Source organism: Orycteropus afer, unplaced genomic scaffold (assembly GCF_000298275.1).
Source record: "Orycteropus afer afer isolate SDZICR_OR568_19922 unplaced genomic scaffold, OryAfe1.0 scaffold00289, whole genome shotgun sequence".
In the NCBI taxonomy this organism is placed as follows: domain Eukaryota; kingdom Metazoa; phylum Chordata; class Mammalia; order Tubulidentata; family Orycteropodidae; genus Orycteropus; species Orycteropus afer.
The window spans coordinates 1,405,348-1,423,180 of record NW_006921876.1 but is presented as its reverse complement, the minus strand read 5'-3'; the positions used below and the strand labels follow the sequence as shown (position 1 = coordinate 1,423,180).

Here is a 17,833-nt window from a genome sequence, read left to right as displayed (position 1 = left end):
AGCCATCATAGAGGTGACCTCTCCCTTCTTCAGACGTCTCTTACACCTGCTGCCCACATCATTCATTTAACACTTACTTAGCTTATAACCCCAGGATAACTTTTTATATGTATTTGTCTATCTCTCCAACTAGAACCTTCTATGACACAGGCGTTTGGTCTCCCCCCTTCCCATGTGACACTGAAGGAAGAAAATTATTTGTAAAATAACCATTTGGGACAAAGCCGTAGCTTGTTTATGACAAAAGTTGGAAGGTGGACCTAAGCTGAGCACCAGCGCTCCCGTGACGTCATCAGGCTGGTTGTGACGTCATCGTCATTGGTCACGGCGGCGTCTCCGCACCCTTCAGGCAGGATTACGTCACCGTCGGAACCAGTACAGACAAGTGCGTCCTAAAGAAACGAGTGAGATCGGCGGCGGGAGATGTCCCAGAAGGTAGAGAACGAAGGGAAACCCGAAGCCAGGCAGGAGGTCGCACTGCGGAGGCGGTCTCTAAAGCCTCTCCAGGCTGGCTCCGCCCCCCTCCGTGACCGGCGCTTGCCAGCCAACCGAGGCCGGCCGCAGTGACGCGCAGCCTATCAGCGGCGAGGGCTCGCCGGCTCTTCCGTGTTCGCTAACGCACCGGGGCAGAGTCCACGGCGGGGGGATGGAGGGGGAAGGAGACAGACTCTAAGCCCGTCGCGTGTCCCATCGTGTCCGGCCTGTCTGCGTGCTTTGCTCTGGCCACCTCCTAGGAGACCTGATGGCTTCAGAAAGCCTTGCGGGGGCGCTGGCGGACGTGTTGGGGGGCGGGGGACCGCGCGTGCACAGCTGTGATTCGTTGCCGGCTGAGGAGCCCGCGGCCCCCGTGCGGTTGCGGAAAAACGTCTGCTACGTGGTGCTGGCGGTGTTCCTCAACGAGCAGGTGAGTGGCCGCGGCCAGACCGCCAGCCCCACCGCCGGGTCTCTGGAGCACTCTGGCAGCCTAGGTGGGGACAGAACCACTGCTCACTTGTGTGTGGCGCTTTCCAGTTTTGCAAAGCACTTTCATTTACACTTGCATTGGAGCTCTCTGCGGTCCAGGCCTGCCATCTTCCCAGTATACAGAGAAGGAAACTGAGGCCCAGGAGCTTTGGAGCTCTTGCCCCTAGTTTGTCTATCCCTTAGGCCTCAGTTCCTTGATAGGAGAGCGGCCTTATTCCTGTTCCTTTCCCAGGAGTCCAACACAGTGGGCCGCGCATAGTGGGCTGTCTTGAACATCTGTTTAGTGCATCAGAGACATCTCTTGGGCCCCATGGATGGTAATAGAACCCACCCTTACACTCAGGCCATCCGAATTCCTGTCTAATGCTCTTTTTGTTGCTGATTTCTGTAAAAGTTACTGTAATAACAACTAGAAGGGACCAGGATCATAGGGTCATACAAGGTTGAGGAAGGGTGTGATTTAAAATGTAGCCATTAGTGTTAGGACTAGTCATAAGCAATTTGTAAACCATGTGGAGAGATTAGAGACAGAGTGACAAGTACACGATTCAGTTCAGGACACGTAGTGACCAACATTTTGGAGCCTATCCCCTAGGCTTGAAGCAGCACCCAGAAATCTGAACCCCTTTCTCAAGAGGAAGTCTTTCTGAATTCAAAGAGGAACAGATTGCAGAGAGGAGACAACTATGCATGGCCCTTAGCCACACAAGAATCCTGGAGATCTCAACCATTTGAGGGTGGCCATCAGGAAAGGGAGTCATTGGGTGGTGCAAATGGTTAACACAGTCGGCTGCTAACTAGAAGTTTGGAGGTTTGAGTCCACCTGGAGACACCTTGTTAGAAAGGCCTGGCGATCTACTTCTGAAAAATCAGCTCTTGAAAATCTTATGGAGCCCAGTTCTACCCTGATACATGTGGGTCACCATGAGTCGAATTTGACTCAGTGGTAACTGAGTATCAGAACGGGGCACATTGGGCAGAATGTATGTGAGATATGATCAAGCCCCACCGCAAGGGAAAGCTTGGGTTTCTTGGTGCTGGAACTCCCAGACCAGCTGTGGTGGGAGGTGAGGATCGTCTCTTTCCCTTCAGGATGAGGTGCTACTGATCCAGGAGGCCAAGCGAGAGTGCCATGGGTCCTGGTACCTACCTGCGGGCAGAATGGAGCCTGGGGAGACCATTGTGGAGGCACTGCAGCGTGAGGTGAAGGAGGAGGCGGGGCTGCAGTGTGAGCCTCTGACGCTGCTGTCTGTGGAGGAACGTGGCCCCTCCTGGGTCCGCTTTGTGTTCCTTGCTCACTCCACAGGTATGTCCTGCCTGCTGTCACGTGAGCAGGGAGCAGTTGACACCTTTTCCCCCGATTTGTCTTAAGGTGAGATGAGCCCCTCTACAGCCAGCCCTATTCTGGCTGGTACAAGGCTGAGATTGTCAGATTCCAGCCTGAGAACTCTGGGCCTCCTCCCGGGGTCAGGGCTAGAGTGCCTGGGTGTCTATTTTCCTCTGCTAGAATTGGCACTTCTTTTGGCCATCATGTCTCCCAAATCCTTAGGTGGAATTCTCAAGACTTCCAAGGATGCAGATGCCGAGTCCCTGCAGGCTGGCTGGTACCCACGAACCGCTCTGCCCACTCCATTGCGAGCCCATGACATTTTGCACCTGATAGAGCTAGCTGCCCAGTATCGCCAGCAAGCAAGACACCCTCTAATTCTACCCCAAGAACTTCCTTGCAGTCTGGTCTGCCAGCGGCTTGTGGCCACCTTTACCAGTGTTGGGACAGTGTGGGTGTTGGTGGGCACCACGGGGACGCCTCATTTACCCATCACTGCCTGTGGTTTCACCCCCATGGAGCAGAGGGGTGGCATGAAGGTGGCTATCCTGCGGCTGTTACAGGAGTGCCTGACCCTGCAGCATTTGGCAGTAGAGACCAAGGGTTTACTTGGACTGCAGCATCTGGGCAAAGACCATATAGATGGCATCTGCCTGAATTTGCTGGTGACAGTGGCTTTCCGGAACCCAGGTATCCAGAATGAGCCCCCGAAGATTCGAGGTGAGAACTTCGTTTGGTGGAAGGTGATAGAAGACGACCTACAAAGCCAGCTCTTACAGAGGCTTCAGGAATCATCTGTCATCCCAGTCAACAGATAGGAAGGGGCCAGGAGTGGGCAAGAAACAGGGCCCCTGTGCTCTCCTCCACCGTGGCTTCACCTCTCCTCTGAGGGAGGCAGGAAGTTGGAGATCAGGAATCCTGTTGCATTGGGAGCAGGGGCAGTTTCCCTGGTTCTCTGGGGATTTCTATCTCCCTGCCTGTGGAACAGGTCCTTATGTCATACCCACCAAGAAGGACAGTGCCTTTAACCATAAGGGGATGTGGGAACTTCCTGAATCTGAGATGACAGAGTCACTATTTCCCATACCCACCTCTGTAAAAGCCTACATCTGAATCCTTTCTGGCACTTACAACATGGAAGGGGCATGTGGGGAGCAGGCCCCTTGCTGAAGTAAATAGATGTTCCTTACTTTACTTTCCCTGCCTGAATGTCTCTGTGGGGAAGAAGTGAGCAGGAAGGGACTGCTGCCAAAAGAAAGCTGCTTCCTTTGTTCCACCAAAGGCCATTTCGGCCTTTACCAGACAGCACTGGCACTGGACGGGCCAGCCTGCTGGACAGGTGGGTTGCTGGGGCAGGTAGGCTTCCTGTACTCCACTAGGGCAAGGCCTTAGATGTAAGCAACCCCATTGGAGCTTTCTTCATCCAGCTGGCCAGAGAGGGATATGATTGAAGAGACCACATCCTATTAAAACACACTAATCCCTTTAAGGTTGACTATGAGAACGCCAGGAGAAGCTTCAGGTGGGAGTCAGTCGTAAATGCTGCCCCTGCCTCTCTACTCAAGTTTCTTTCTCACTAAATTTCTCTGGCTCTGTTTCCTCCCCCATCACTCTGGCAGCCCCTTTTTACAGCCTTATCCCAAGCCAGACCCAATCCCTTTCTCCATTTCCCCTCAGCCCTAGCTGAATCATGGTAGGATTTTTTATTTTTTTAAGAACTTTACTAAAATTTAAGGGCAAGCCAAAGGAAATGAACAAATAGTGTGCTCATCACTGTATATAATGTATAGGTTTCTGATTCTATGCAGGGAAAACTTGAGTGGACTTCCCTTCTCCCAAGGTGACTGTACTATACCCTGAAGGACCAAGATAACCTCAAAGGCCCCTTCCAGCCCTGTCCCCGGCCTAGCAGGAGGCCTCCAGCAGCTGCTACCTTAACTTTCTGGCTTCTGGAGCTGTTCTAGGAATCCTCCTTGTCCTCTCTGAAGACAAACATCTTCCAAAAGATGGACCCATACCCTTTTTTCCTGGTCCACTTCTCTCACTGTTCCCTCTGAGGGACCACCAGGCTATATCCACTTAGAAGGGCCATAGTTTTCAACCTTGGGTATAAATTAGAGTCACCTGGGGAGCTTTTACAACTACTCTGGGTATCACCCCTAGAGATCCTGATTTCCCTGAGGGAGGGAGGGGCCTGGGCTTTGGCAATTTAAAAAGCAACCCAGGTGATTCAAACATGCAAAACACCAAGTTGAGAGCCACTGATCAACCCTCTTGACAAGTTGTCAGCTTTGTCTTACCCTGAAGCACTGTTGGTGAGCTCCTCAGGGGGTTGCTTCCTCCTCCCACCCATATTTAGGGACCAAAAAACCAAACCCTCTGCCACTGAGTCATTTCTGACTCATAGCGACCCCTGTTGGGTTTCCAAGGCTGTAAATCTTTACGGAAGTAGACTGCCTCATCTTCCTCCCAAGGAGCAGCTGGTGGGTTTGAACTGCTGACCTGGTTTGCAGCCAAATGCTTTACCCACTATACCACCAGAACTCAACATTTTAAAAATATCCAGCCTACTGTTTAAGACCAAAACAGTCATACACTATACAACATAAAATACACAAAAATGAGAACCAGATGCAGATGCTGACAGTTCATTGCCTCATGGTGTCTGTCTTTAAGGCTTGCAGGCTCCTTAGTTGTAGGTGAGCTGAGCAGAAATCATGTTGCTTGGCCAATAAAGAATCTGATTCCTGGCAGGAGCCAAGGAACATCAGATTTGCACTGCCAGAGCCTGTCTGTTTACCACCCCACCGCACACCATCCTCACCAGCCAGTGCTGGAAAAGGAATTTAATTTGCCTTCGTTGGGGAGGAAAATGAGTCTGAATTAGCAGTGGATCCCTGGGTAGAGGGACACAAAGGGAGAACAGAGCCACTGTGTCCACGCAACCACACCGTTTATTGCTGTGCTGTCTCAGGGAAGACACCATGCAAATGCCAAAGTGCACTAAGAGTGGCAGGCCTATGATTCCCAGACCTTGAATCTTCAGAGTCCAGACACAGTTCATCCACTGAGATCTGCTCCCCCATCCCGTACCCACACCAACAAGTGCGCATGTATACGTGTGCACACACAAGCATGGCATTCTTGGGAGCAGCAGCTAAGTTCTCCCGGGCTTGGAGGAATGCGGGAGAGGTAGAGGTCATTGAGTTTCCTCCTCTTTCATGTCACCTCTTGGCAATCTGCACCCTGCTTCTAGAAGCGGTATGGGCAGGAAAAGGAAGCAAAAGGGGCTCTGGCCTGCTCCTCCTTGCCCAGGAGCAAAGCCAGCAACTGCAGTCCTGCTGTGAGGTAATGCCTGGCGCCGCCTGTGTGTTCTGCAGGTCGAGACAGATTCGGGCCGGGTGGGGTGGCAGCCCCAGCCGTGGAGGGCATGCAGGGAGAACACCACCAGAACTGGCTGCTTATGCCTCAGCCCCTCCCTGTCAGGCCTTGGGGACCACCGCTCGGGTGGGATACTGGGCTCACTCACCCTGAGCTCCCTAGAAGGGCATTCTGTTGAGAATACTGGGGGCTGGGCAGAATGCTAAGGGCCAGGTCTGGCCTCCTGGGTCTCTGTGCCTCTGTGCCCAGGTGTTATGGACCTGCTGAGACGGGTTCAGAGGCGCCAGAGAGAAACCAGCTGGAGCTGTAGCCTGGCACCCAGTTCCCCATCTCCCCAGGCCCTCTCCCGCCCTGGCTGTAGTTGCATCAAGGTTCTCATTAGCAGCTGCCCCCGCCTGGGCGCGGAGCGTGCTTTGGGCATTTGCCATGAGGTGGTTGGGAATTTTGCAATCATCTCCAGGAGAGCAGACAGAGGGGGCTTCCCCTGCTTGCTCCTTCACTGTCCTTTCCCTGTGGGTCCAGCCAAGAAGGCAGGGAAAATGGCAAGTCTCACCAGCTCCTGTGGTACCTAATGTGACAGAGAAAGGGCTCCCGTGTCCTGTCTGTGGCTTAGGTTCCTAAGCAGCCTCTGGAACCATCTGCTCACACCCCCTCTGGCCCCTGGAATTGAGCCACGGGTCTTGGCCCTGGCCAGAAGGGTGATAGGTCCAGAAAACATAAGGTCTGGGGTCCAGGTGCTCATCTGACCATCACCCAGCTCCTCCAAGAAAGCCCCAAGGACACCATGCTCCTGGGAAGCTATCTCTTTAGCTCCTGTGGCATCTGGTGCCTCTGCAGGCCACTCCCTGAAACCCAGTCTGGTCTGGTTAACAAGCCGAGGTCATCTTAGTTAACCTGGGAGCCAAGGCAGAGGCAGCTGGGATACAGAGGAGGCGAGCCCAGCCCCACTTCCCAGGAGAGTGGTGGCAGGAATGCCAGGCGACAGGCAGCTGTTGGGCAGAGGTGCGGACAGGAGTCTCCCCACCCGTCATCCTCATGGCTCAGACATGCCCTTACGGGGGTGGGGAGAGGTTCAGGTGAGGACCATGTGGGGGAAACTTGACGAAAGCAATGGCAGCCAGCTCCTTGCAGAATTCCTCAAGTACTACTACACCCTGAAGGAGGGTCTGATGGTCCAGCCTGGAGGGAGACAGCATGGGGATCAAGGTGGGTATGTGCCCAGAGTTACATCCCAGTGTCCATAAGGCATAACCAAAGGTGGAAGACAGAGCTCAGCAACAGGCCCTCATATGCTTTCCAGGTCTAGTGCCTCTCCCAACTTAAAAAACATTCCACCTTCCACCCCCAAGGCATTTCCTTGGGCACTCATTTCCTTTGGATACTTACTGTTCCCCAGGAACCTGGCCCATTAGCTGCTTTCGTACCAGGAGCAGTTTGCCTGGGAACTGGGGTACCCTCTGAACTCTCTGCATCAAGTCTCCAATCACCTAGAGTGAGAACAAGGGAAGATTGAGACGGGGAACTGGGGCCACAGAGGTGCCAGAAATAGTCTAGCAGGGTCCCCTGGCTCTGCTGTGTCATGGGTGTGTGTGTGTGTGTGTGTGTGTGTATGTATTTGGGCTTTCCCCTGTGTCCACTCCTCCAGCCCCAACCACCCTGTCCTGGGCACCTTCAGTGCAGTCTGCCTTTTGATTATTCCCCTTTCTTTCTACCCCCACACCCACTGGGCCCAGGCAGCCTTACCCTGACAAGCACAGAGAACAGGCTCCTACAGCCAGGGGCCAGGTTGATGTAGGGATCCAGGAGGTACTCATGGATATGGGGGTGGGGGAAGAGGGCGAGCCGGGACAGAACTGAGGTCACTTGCAGGTTCAGGCTGTATGGCTGTAGGGAATACAGTGGACAAAGCTGAGGGCTGGCAGGGGTGGTAAGCATTTTTGCACTCCCCCAGCAAGAAGCCTGGCTGGTGTGGACGTGTGCGGGGGTGGAAAGCTCACGTGATATGTGTGTGTCATGGATTCCCTGGGGCTGAGAGCCAGAACGTGTTAGGACGAGTGGAGGAGAGGCAAGATGGGGCTTCCCATCTGGGGAAAGTTGGGGTTGGGGGTGAGGGGCTGTTGTGGAGCTTAAGATCTGAAGGAGAGTTGACCCCCATGAGCAGCCCCTCCTCTCCTGAAGTACTGCAGAGGGCAGGAGCCTGGAGTTCTGTGGGCCCTTGCCCTGTTGTTGGGGCCCAGTCCTGTTGGCTACCTGATCCAAAATCCGGGACATGCGGTCAAAGAGCATTCGGAGGAAGTGACCCTCAAAGAAAGGCCTTTCAGGCTCATGCAGATCCAGGGGTGTGGGGCTCAAGGGCCAGCCCCAGGAAGTAACTCGGGAGCTGCACTCCTGGAACTGAAGTAGGGAGGGGGGAGAGCGGTCAAGAGTGGCCAGCAGACAGAGGGACACCATCCAGGAAGCATGGGCTTGGGGCTTTTGGCCAGAGTTAAGAGCCTCTGAGGCAGAAGATCATGATCAAAGGGGGAAACATAGAGTTTATCAAACCATTATTGTTGAGGGATGAGAGGTAGATGCTGGCAGAAGCCTTGACACTCACCAGTCCATACGCATCATGGACGTAGGTATCATATCCAGTTTCCTCCAGGAAAGCTGATGTCTTGGCCTCCTCAGGAACCAGGCAGAGGAAACTGAGAGATATGACCTAGGTGTGGGGGTGCTCCACTTGGGCTCGCCCTGCTCTCCCCAAGCCTAGGTCTGTAGGATATCCAGCCCCAAGGGAGCACTCTCACCTGTGTGGTTCCTGGGGGAACTCTCTCCTTGGCTGGACCCCATGAGGATCATGGCCAAAGACAGAACAAAACTCTGAGTGGCTCAGATTTCCCAACCAACTCCCCACCTGTTGACGATCTCAGTCACTGCTGTTTTGCCATCTGAATTGGTGGTAGGAACTGGGGGAGGCTTTGAGGAGGGTTGAAAACTGGAATCGAGGAAGCCATCAGTGAAGTAGGGGTCTTCCTCCAGATCTCTGTGGCCAGGACAAAGCATGGCACCCATGAATGAATGAATGTGGGTGTGCTGAGGGCAGGGGTGGGTTCTGAACGGGATAAAGCCTCCCAGAAGTGCCTGCTTTCACTTACAGGGTGTCCTCATAGTTCTCAGGCTCAGGCGAGCTCCGGGCCACATAGGGGCGGCCCTCAAGGTTGTGCAGGATCAGGCTGCGGATGATCCACTCATGCGGCTTCTGAAGCAGCTCCTCAAACAGTCGCAGCGTGGCGATGCTGATCTGGAGCAAGAAAGGGGTCAGCAGACAGCCCCTTCCCCACTCAGGGGAGACCAAGGCACCCAACACCAACCCCACTTGCAATTTCTTGCCCAGATTAAAGTCCTCTAAAGAGGTAGTTCCCTTGGCTGGGGACTAAGGCAGCAGCTTTTAGGGGGAGTAGATGGGTACTGGCCTAGGAACCAGGAAGTTTAAGTGGTACCAGCCTGTTACTAATTTAATGTGCAATACTGGGTAAGCCAGTTGTCTTCTCTGTGCTTCAGTTGTCATGTCTATGAAATGGGAATACAGGCCTCACCTACCTCATAGAGTGGCTGTCACCCTCAAACAAGCCAAGTGAACATAAAGTGTTGTAAAAAGTATGCTATCACAGAAAATTACTGTGTGACATAAAGTCATTTGGCTGTTAATTGCAGCTTTACTGTTGGGAGAAGGTTCAGTGCCCCAGAGATAGAGAAAGTTACCTGGGAAAGCTATTGAAAATGGGAAAGTGTGCCCACCAAACCCCTTTGGCAGGGGTGAGGAGTAGGATCTAGACGGAAAGGCTCAAATGGAACTGAGGCCCTTGCCCACCTTACCTCGTCAGAGAGGTGGTCACAGTGCCCAATGAGGTGGGCACAGAGGGTGTGAGGTCCATCCTCAGGGGCCTCAGCCTGCCACTCTGTGCCCAGGAGAAAAGTCACGGCCTCCTGCAGCAGAGCAGGGGAGCGGAGCTGGCGCAGCATGGCTGTCAGCAGGGCAGTGGAGGTCAGGATACTTTGCTCACACCTATAGTGAGAGAACATTTTAGCTAGGCACTAGTACCTACAGCCAGGGGGGTGAACGAACAGGGACTGTGAGAATTGGGGTGGGATAGGGTGGGGTGTATATGTGTGTGGGTGTCAAAACCCTCTTCCTTGGTTTCTTCACATCTTTGGCTAATAGCTCTCTGATCATTTCCCAACTCTAGTGAGGTCCTGGAGTCCCAAGAATGGGAGGCTTTTGTTTAGCCCGTGTGGCTCAGAGCTATGTGCCTGTACGGGTAGCAGCCTGGCAAACATTAACCAATGCAGTCCATAGATTTGATTCTGCCTAAGGAAGTTCCTGGCATTAAGGACAAGAAGGGGCTTTGTGGGGTGGGAAGTTTGATCCAGACCATGGCCACACCCAAAGGAATCGGACATACACTTACACATTCAGGAGCTGGGGCTGCAGAGTTTCCACAAATAACTTCTCAGCCACAGCCTTTGCCAAGGCATCTGCAACAACCTGGGCACCAAACAGCACGTCTCAAAAATGTTTTACAGTCATTGACCATTACTCACTGAGAAATAACTATGTCTTTGCATAGCACCTAACAGAATGGGCAAAAGGTCCCTCAGTGGTACGATATTTAAGCACTCAACTAGCGGAAAGGCTGGTGGTTCAGAACCCACCCAGTGGTACCTTGGAAGACAGGTCTGATGATCTGCTTCCAAAAGGTCACAGTAATGAAAACTCATGGAGCAGTGCTGCTCTATATACATGGGGTCACCATGAGTTGGAATCAACTTGACGACAATTAACAACAACACAGGGCCATGCTAGGCTCTTGACAGATACCCTGTTTCCAGGCACCGGCTCCACTAGGTCCTTGAGATGGGGACAATGAAGGGAGGAGTGAGAAGCTGAGGAGGGCACCTACTATATCAAGACCCCTATCTGCCACCCTCCTTACCATGTGTGCCTCCATGATGAGGTGATCACAGTAATCAAACCAGCCTAAGAAGGCAGCTAAGGCTTCCTTGCCAGGGAAGGAAGCCTCATCAGATGGGGCACTGGGTAACCTGAAGGGAGAGGAGGAAGGAAAGACTGGAGAGGGAAAGAGGAACTGCTAGGTCTTCCTCTAATCTGTTATGAGGAGCTAGGCCCTCTCCCTTCCAACCTCTTGTTTCTGAGGGTCAGTTTGATTGGGGGCTTTGTGGTCAGAGCAAAAGTGATGCCTCCCTTGAAGGTGAGAAGGCCCATGATGGTCAACCATAGCCTTGGGAAGAGGGTGGCCAGCAGAGGGCCCCATTCCACTTGGAATGTAAGAGGAGCCATCTGTCAGAAAGCTAGACAGGGCTTTTAACCACTGAAGATGCCTATCAGCCTTCCCTGGCCAAGGACCTACCTCCAGCTGATGCCTTCCAAAGCGGCAATGTCTGCAGGGTCAAGGAAGGAGGGCAGGGACTGGTACAGCTGGCAAAGGTGCTCAGTGATTGCACGGCAACAGGGGCTGCTCTGTACCAGGTAGGTGGCAGCTGCTTGGGAAGCCACGCTTACCAGGAGCAGCAGGTTCTCCTGGGCCTTCAGGGCTACACGGCTTTTCTAGGGGATAGGGATAGGACTTCAGGGACATGCATCTGAACTCCTAAACCACCTCCCAACAATTTGCTCTGTCCCTTCCGAGTCCTCCACCCATTCCGTCTCTGCAGCCAGCACCTTGCTCTTGCACAGACCGATCAGGGAGGTAATCAGGTTGCGCTCTCCAGTCCCACTGTCTGGCTCCTCGGTCTCAGCAGGCAGCTGGGCATTTGAGGCCTGGGCTCCACCAGGCTCGGGGTCCCTGTCAAGAGCCTCCCTGTGGCTGGCTGCCTTATTAGGCAGGGTGGTGGATTCTCTGGATGCCTTCTTCTTATCTATAATCTTTTTACCCTGTAAAGAAGGTCAGATGAAGCCAAGGCAGACCATGATAGAGATCATTCCCCATGATCCCCCTTGAGAATGAATGCAGGATGTGCTGGAGGTCAGGATCTCAGCACTGAGTAGGACAGGAAGCTACCTGAATGCCTCCCCGGGTGCCTGCTCCCTCCTTATGTTTCCTCAGAAGGGTCAAGGGGGCTTGCCCCTGGAGTTCTGGGCCCTCCCACTCTTGCTCCACATAGAAGTACTCACTTCCAGGATATAGGTGAGCAGGGCTGGATCCTGCTGGATCTTGGAGCAGAGGACAGTGGTGAACTGTACCTCCTCCTTTTCTGTGAGGGATCCAGGGACTGTCCCACCAAGTTGGAGGAGTTTCTGGAAGGCGAGCAGAGTAGTAACAAGAGAATGGGGTGGTAGGGAAGAGAGGTAGCCATTTTTCCCCAACCGTCACCCCCAGGCACCCCTGGCTTCTTGGCCTCTCACCTGCACAGGCCTGTGGACGTTGAGGTAATGCAAGAGGGGGTGTTGTACCTGGGCCAGAACTTTGCTGAAGAACTGGAACACCTGTTGCCGCATGCCTGGGGGGTACTGAGGGTCAGGGCACAGAGTGCCTTGTTAGAATATGGTGGCCACCTCCATGGGGCTTGCCGTTCCCCCAGAGAGCCACCTGCCCATTTCCTATCTTTAGGTCAGTGCTCCAAGGGCACCTTTCTCACAAGACCTTCTTCCCTCACTACATTATTTGAAATTGACCTCCCCTGCACTCCCTCTCCCCCTCCCCTGCTTTATTTCCTCCTGTAACTGTCATTATTAAACATCTCTATGTGAGTTAATTAGATTCTTTTGCCGCTCCCCCACTAGAATGTAAGTTCTGTAGGAGCAGGAATTTTTGTCTGTTTCAATCACTGCTGTATCCCCAGCATCTACAATAGCACCTGGCCCATCGCTGGCACTTAATGCATCCTTGTTGAATGAATGCTGACAGTGAGAAGACACTCAAGTAAATAAATAGGGGCCAGAGCCTCTGGAGCTGGTAGAATGTTTTAAGACAGCCACAGTACCCATCCCTGGTTCTGCTTCCTATCCTCAGGTTAGGACCGAGAGAAGCACAAGTAGAAGAGACTAGAATCCAGGGGTTTTCACTCCAGGCTGCTGCCAGCAATATCCTGGTGCCTCCTGGGGCCCTGTCCCCGGCAGAAGAAGGTCGTGGAGGTGCTCAGAAGCGCTCCAGGGTCTGGGCTGCTGGCCCTGCCCACCTCAGCCTTGCCCAGCGTGCACAGGGTCTCAAGGATCTTGTGCTGTAGCAGGTACTCCAGGCAGGGCCCAGCCTCGTCAGCAGCCATCTGCTGCTTCTCCTCATACACTAGGATGTCCAGCATCTGCTTCAGCCGCCAGGGGATGTCTGTTTTCTTAGCTGGGGTGTTTTCATCTAAACCGAGATTCAGGAAATAAGGGTGAGTGGGGTGAAGAGGGACCCTCCTCCCCAACAGACCCATAATCCTGCCAAAGTATAGAAGACAGAAGTTGTGTCTCAGAGATGGGGTCAAGGTCCAGGGGCCCAGAGGACTGAGGGCAACCAGGAGCATACCTATATACAGGCATAAAAACCAAAACCAAACTCACTGCCGTCGAATTGGATCCGACTCGTAGCGACGCCTCCCTGGGTTGCCGAGGCAGTATCACTATGGAAGTAGATTGCCTAGCCTTCCTTCCGAGGAGTGGCTGGTGGGTTTGAACTGCCAGCCTTCTGGGTAGCAGTCAAATGCCTTAGGTACTAAGCTACCAGAGCTCCTATATACAGGCACACCATGGCGATATTGTGGGTTGGATTCTAGACCATTGTAATAAAACAAATACTGCAATAAAGCAAGTCGAATGTTTTTGTTTTCTCAGTGCATATAAAAGTTATGTGTACACTATACTGTATTCTACTAAGTGTACAACAGCATTATGAAAAAGTTTGCAATATTGTGAGAATGATCAAAATGTGACATGGAGACATGAAGTGGGCACATGCTGTTGGAAAAATGATACCGACAGACTTGGTAGAGGCAAGATTGCCACTAACCTTCAATTTGTAAAAAATGCTGTATCTGTGAATCTCAGCTCAATAAAATGAGGTATGCCTGTACTGAGAAAACCAAGTTTGTTTCAAACAAAGACCAGGGGAAAATGGATGTTTATAGTTAATGCCTCTCTTTTTAAAAAGAGAAAATATCTTTTGGATGTGGCCAGGATACAGCCCTTAGACTGAGAATGTGTGCATGCCATCATTTTTCTCCAAATCCTGGGACAGGACAAGCTCTAATCCTACAGAAAGACACCTTGCTAGAACTGGCTGTCAGCTCTAGGCCTGAGTTAGAAGCCACGGGCTCTAGGTATCTGACATCTAATTTAGAGAGTATACCTCTGCACCTTCCTGGGAGATAACCCCCTGGAACTTGTGTATGTCCCTTTTACACTCAGGGAAGCCAATAGTCTGGTTTTTACAAAGCAAGAATGTGTGTACTGCCATCCTATTCTGCTTCTACTTGCTCTACTGTCCCAAGGCCCTGATGGCAGGAACTAGTTGATGGGGCTTTTTTGAGTCACCCAAACCAAGAGTCTCAGAGGATAAAGTATTTTGGGGAGAAGGAAAAAAGAAAAAGTTTTAGTACTTTGGGATTGGCCTTGGAGCACCCCCTAGCTTCTCTTTAAGGCATAGGATTTTGAGCAAGGCAGCTCGCCTCACCAGACTCCCAATTCCTCCAGTCCTAGGGACCATTCTGGAAGAGGACTGGATCCAAGTGAAGGTACAATCTGAGTCAGTTCTGGATTTCTCCCTTCTCTTCTGGTAGACTGAGGCTCAGTCAAGAGATCTTCAGAGTTCTTCAGTCTATGTAGTGGGTCTCAACTGGGGGTGATTGTTTCCCTTAGGGAACATCGGGCAATGTCTGGAGACATTTATGGTTGTCACCACTGAGAGTGGTACTATTGGTATCTCAGGTAGAAGTCAGAGTGGCTGCTAAACATCCTACAGTGCACAGGACAGTCTCCACAACAAAGAGGTATCTGACTCAAAATGTTAATAGTGCTAGGGATGAGAAACCCTGGTGTATGAGAACCCCACACAGTGTCTAAAGACCATTTTTTAAAATTTCTTGGGCTGGCTCAGGCTGAAAATAAAGCCTTTAGAAAAGGTGTAGGCTGGAACCAAACCTTAGTCTGAACTCCAGGACGTGGAAAGCCAGGGACACAGGATGAGGTTACTTGGCAACCAGTGTGTATCCACCAATACGAGCATATTGACTACAAAGCAGCCAGTCAGATTCTGCCTGCTCGGTGTGCAATCCTGAAGGGCCCAGATGACCCAAGACTTTGGCTCTCTCAGGTGTCAGCTCGGGAAGACTGATGTTACATATCTTGGATTTTATTCTCTTCCTACCCTGAATCTCAACTTGGGAAATGTCCTCTAAGTTGCCTAAGGAGAAAGGGGAATTTGACATCTTTCCTATCTCTTAATTAGTAAACTTTGGCACGAGTACTTGGGGACTGAAGGTGTCGACACTCTATCCTATGGAATGTGGGGGCAAGTGGAGCCCAACCCCTTAGGCTACTATTCAGAGTTAGCCCAGTGAAAACACCCAGCCTCCTGTTTCCCACTCCCACCTCAGATAGCTCCTCTCCCGGAAGGTGAGAGGCCAGTGAGGCCATTAACTAAATGGTGGGGAACAGAGGTGGCCAAGGTTCTAGGTCTGCTTCATTCCGGTCTTTTTCTCTGTCTCCGTGAGCTCAGCCCCAACTCAGAACTGCTGGGCAGTAGCAGCTCTGAGCTAGGTGGTGAAACACTGCTTACACCTTCCTCTTCACTCCATGGGGTCCCATGGCTGCAAGGCTCAAGTCTTACCTGTGCTTTCAATGTAGTAGTGAGTGATGCCCTTCCAGTGCTCCACAAAGGCCTCCAGCAGGTTAATGCTTGGCTCCCGCTGCAGAGAGAGCAGAGACAACCTATGTGGTGACCACTGGGACTCGGCATTCACTCACACACATCTCAGACTCAGTCCTAGACCCTAGGGGATGACACTCTGCTTCAGTGTATTCAGAAGGCAGTAACACATTTTCTCCAGGACACAGACACACTGTCTCTGTATCTTGCCAACAATTTCCTGGCCCCTCTCCCCTAAAGACTCCTCCCTCCCGGAAATGCTGTATTCCTGCTACACGCCAGGACTATTGTTAGCTGACGTCAAGTCAGTCCCCAATTCATGGTGACTGTGCTCAATGGAATAAAATACTACTGGTCCTGTGCCATCCACATGACTGGTTGTGGGTCAAACCACCGTGATTCATAGGGAGTAGCTTGCCAACCCTTTCTTCCTAGTCTCTTAATCTAGAAGCTCTGCTGAAACCTGTTCAGCATCACAGGAAATGCAAGCCTCCACTGACAGACCGGGCTGCACATGAGGTATACTGTCTGGGAAGTGAACCCAGGCCTCCTACATGGAAAGTCAGAGAGAATTCTACCATTGAACCACCACTGCCTCTCCTGTCCTGGAGGAGCTAAGAATTTTGGTGATGAAAACAGATAATGGCTACAATAAAGGTTATTGTCAGTTGCCATTAAGTGGATTCTGACGCGTGGCTACTCAGGTATGCAGGGAACTGCTCTGTGGGGTTTTCAAGGCTGTGATCTTTCAGATGCAGATTACTAGGCCTTTCTTCAGTGGTGCTTCTGAGTGGGTTTGAACTCTGAACCTCTGGTTAGCAGCTGCACTGCTTAACCATTTGTACCACCCAGTGACTCCTCAAGAGAGATATATTTAGGGACACAGGAGAGCCCCCTACCCTGAAAACAAAACCACAAGCATACAGATAGAAATTGGATAGAAAGACAAAACTTACATGTCCCTCTCAATCTGATAGTCTATGAAAATCTGTGTTCAAAGCCATGACAAGCTAGAATTCAGCCAGATGGGTAATGGTAGCATCATATTAGGAAAGTGCCTTACTTAAATGTGCTTTTACCTTTTGTCCAAGACTCAGGCTGTGAACCCCTATTCCTCATTAGGTTAGCTCTGGTCCTTCCTGTCCACTCCTCCACTGGCTCCTTCTATGAGCCCCAGAAAATGCTGCTTCTGCCATGGCAAACCCCTAAGCCTCTTCCTTTGCTACAACTGCTCTTTCCATCTCCATGCTCTGGCCAGAACTGGCCTTGAGTTGGTAACAACCACTGTTCCTGAAAACGTCTCCAAAAAAGGGCATTTCTTCTCTTTCTTTGCAGAGTAAACATTTGCAGGGGGGAAAACAATACAGAATCAGATACTGCCTATCTGCCTATGTTCATTTCTACCTCTGTCTTTGCTCTTTGGGCCACTCTTTGGTTCAGAAGCCCTTTACTCCTCTATCCTTGTCTCAATCCTAACAGTCCCCAGTGAGGTCCAGCTAAGGGCCACCAACTCCATAAAGCGCTCTCCAGGGTTCTGGCCCACACATACCTCTTTCTAACCTCATGCTTTACTACACCACAAAACTGAATACTTAATCCTTAATTAGCTCTTTTTTTTTTGAGTGCCTATATTGGGAGCTCTGGTAGCATAGTGCGTAAGGCACTTGACTGCTAACCAGAAGGCTGGCGGTTCAAACCCACCAGCCACTCCTCGGAAGGAAGATGGGGCAATCTATTTCTGTAGTGATACTGCCTCAGAAACCCAAGGAGGGGTCGCTGAGTCGGGTCCGACTCGACGGTAAATAACAACAACAACAACTATGTGCAAGACACAGCTAGATGCCTCAAGCAACCTTCCAGTTAGCAGCCAAAGAATGACTAAGACTAAGTCCTCAAAATATGTACAGTGGAAGAGATGAGAATATAAAAGGTTACCAAGTAATAAACTACAAGACAATATTGTGATACCACAGGAGAGGTGAAAAGTGACCTCTTGGGGAAAGAGGGGTCACTTCTAACAAGCTGGAACAGGGATGGTTCCACTGAGGTAAATTTCAACAATTAGAAATGAAGGAAAGGCATTTCCTACAGGAGGAACTCTGCAGAGTGTATTTGGGGAAAGGTTGGCTTGATGAGCAAGCAGAGCCCTGAATGCCAAGCTAAGAAGTCTGGATTCCTCCCACCCCCTGCAGGCACTTCAGTGACATCTGAGTGGTATTTTAAGAAGATGTGTCTGGCAGTCATGTGTAGGACAGGACACAAAGGCAGGAAGAGTGCTTAGAAGGCTATTACAATGTGGGAAGAAGCATTAACA

At 51.5% G+C, this 17,833-nt stretch overlaps 2 protein-coding genes across 2 annotated transcripts; one reads left to right on the top strand and one right to left on the bottom strand.

Moving 5' to 3' along the window:
• Positions 1–742: 742 nt before the first annotated feature.
• NUDT18 (nudix hydrolase 18) lies at positions 743–3,108 on the top strand. The gene is made up of 3 exons (XM_007950807.2): positions 743–904; positions 2,056–2,269; positions 2,513–3,108. Exons 1-3 carry the CDS (start codon positions 743–745, stop codon positions 3,106–3,108), a joined length of 972 nt encoding a protein of 323 aa, XP_007948998.1.
• A 3,615-nt stretch (positions 3,109–6,723) lies between these two features.
• FHIP2B (FHF complex subunit HOOK interacting protein 2B) lies at positions 6,724–15,565 on the bottom strand. The gene is made up of 16 exons (XM_007950846.2): positions 15,481–15,565; positions 12,851–13,023; positions 12,078–12,182; positions 11,847–11,969; positions 11,394–11,606; positions 11,083–11,279; positions 10,648–10,756; positions 10,123–10,199; positions 9,530–9,719; positions 8,809–8,954; positions 8,568–8,696; positions 8,268–8,358; positions 7,922–8,065; positions 7,415–7,555; positions 7,058–7,158; positions 6,724–6,850 (listed from the first exon to the last, which is right to left on the bottom strand). Exons 2-16 carry the CDS (start codon positions 12,971–12,973, stop codon positions 6,724–6,726), a joined length of 2,016 nt encoding a protein of 671 aa, XP_007949037.2. The 5' UTR covers positions 12,974–13,023; positions 15,481–15,565.
• Between the last annotated feature and the right edge of the window lie 2,268 nt (positions 15,566–17,833).

What these genes read in the sequence shown, in the direction of transcription:
- NUDT18 (XM_007950807.2), top strand. Translation starts at nt 743, where the DNA reads ATGGCTTCAGAAAGCCTTGCGGGGGCGCTGGCGGACGTGTTGGGGGGC. An exon ending in CGGTGTTCCTCAACGAGCAG is followed by an intron (nt 905 to 2,055) that starts GTGAGTGGCCGC and finishes CTTTCCCTTCAG; the next exon opens with GATGAGGTGCTACTGATCCA. An exon ending in GTTCCTTGCTCACTCCACAG is followed by an intron (nt 2,270 to 2,512) that starts GTATGTCCTGCC and finishes CCAAATCCTTAG; the next exon opens with GTGGAATTCTCAAGACTTCC.
- FHIP2B (XM_007950846.2), bottom strand. Translation starts at nt 12,973, where the DNA reads ATGCTGGACATCCTAGTGTATGAGGAGAAGCAGCAGATGGCTGCTGAC. An exon ending in TCGGTCTGTGCAAGAGCAAG is followed by an intron (nt 11,280 to 11,393) that starts GTGCTGGCTGCA and finishes CCTATCCCCTAG; the next exon opens with AAAAGCCGTGTAGCCCTGAA. An exon ending in TCCATGATGCGTATGGACTG is followed by an intron (nt 8,066 to 8,267) that starts GTGAGTGTCAAG and finishes TCCCTACTTCAG; the next exon opens with TTCCAGGAGTGCAGCTCCCG.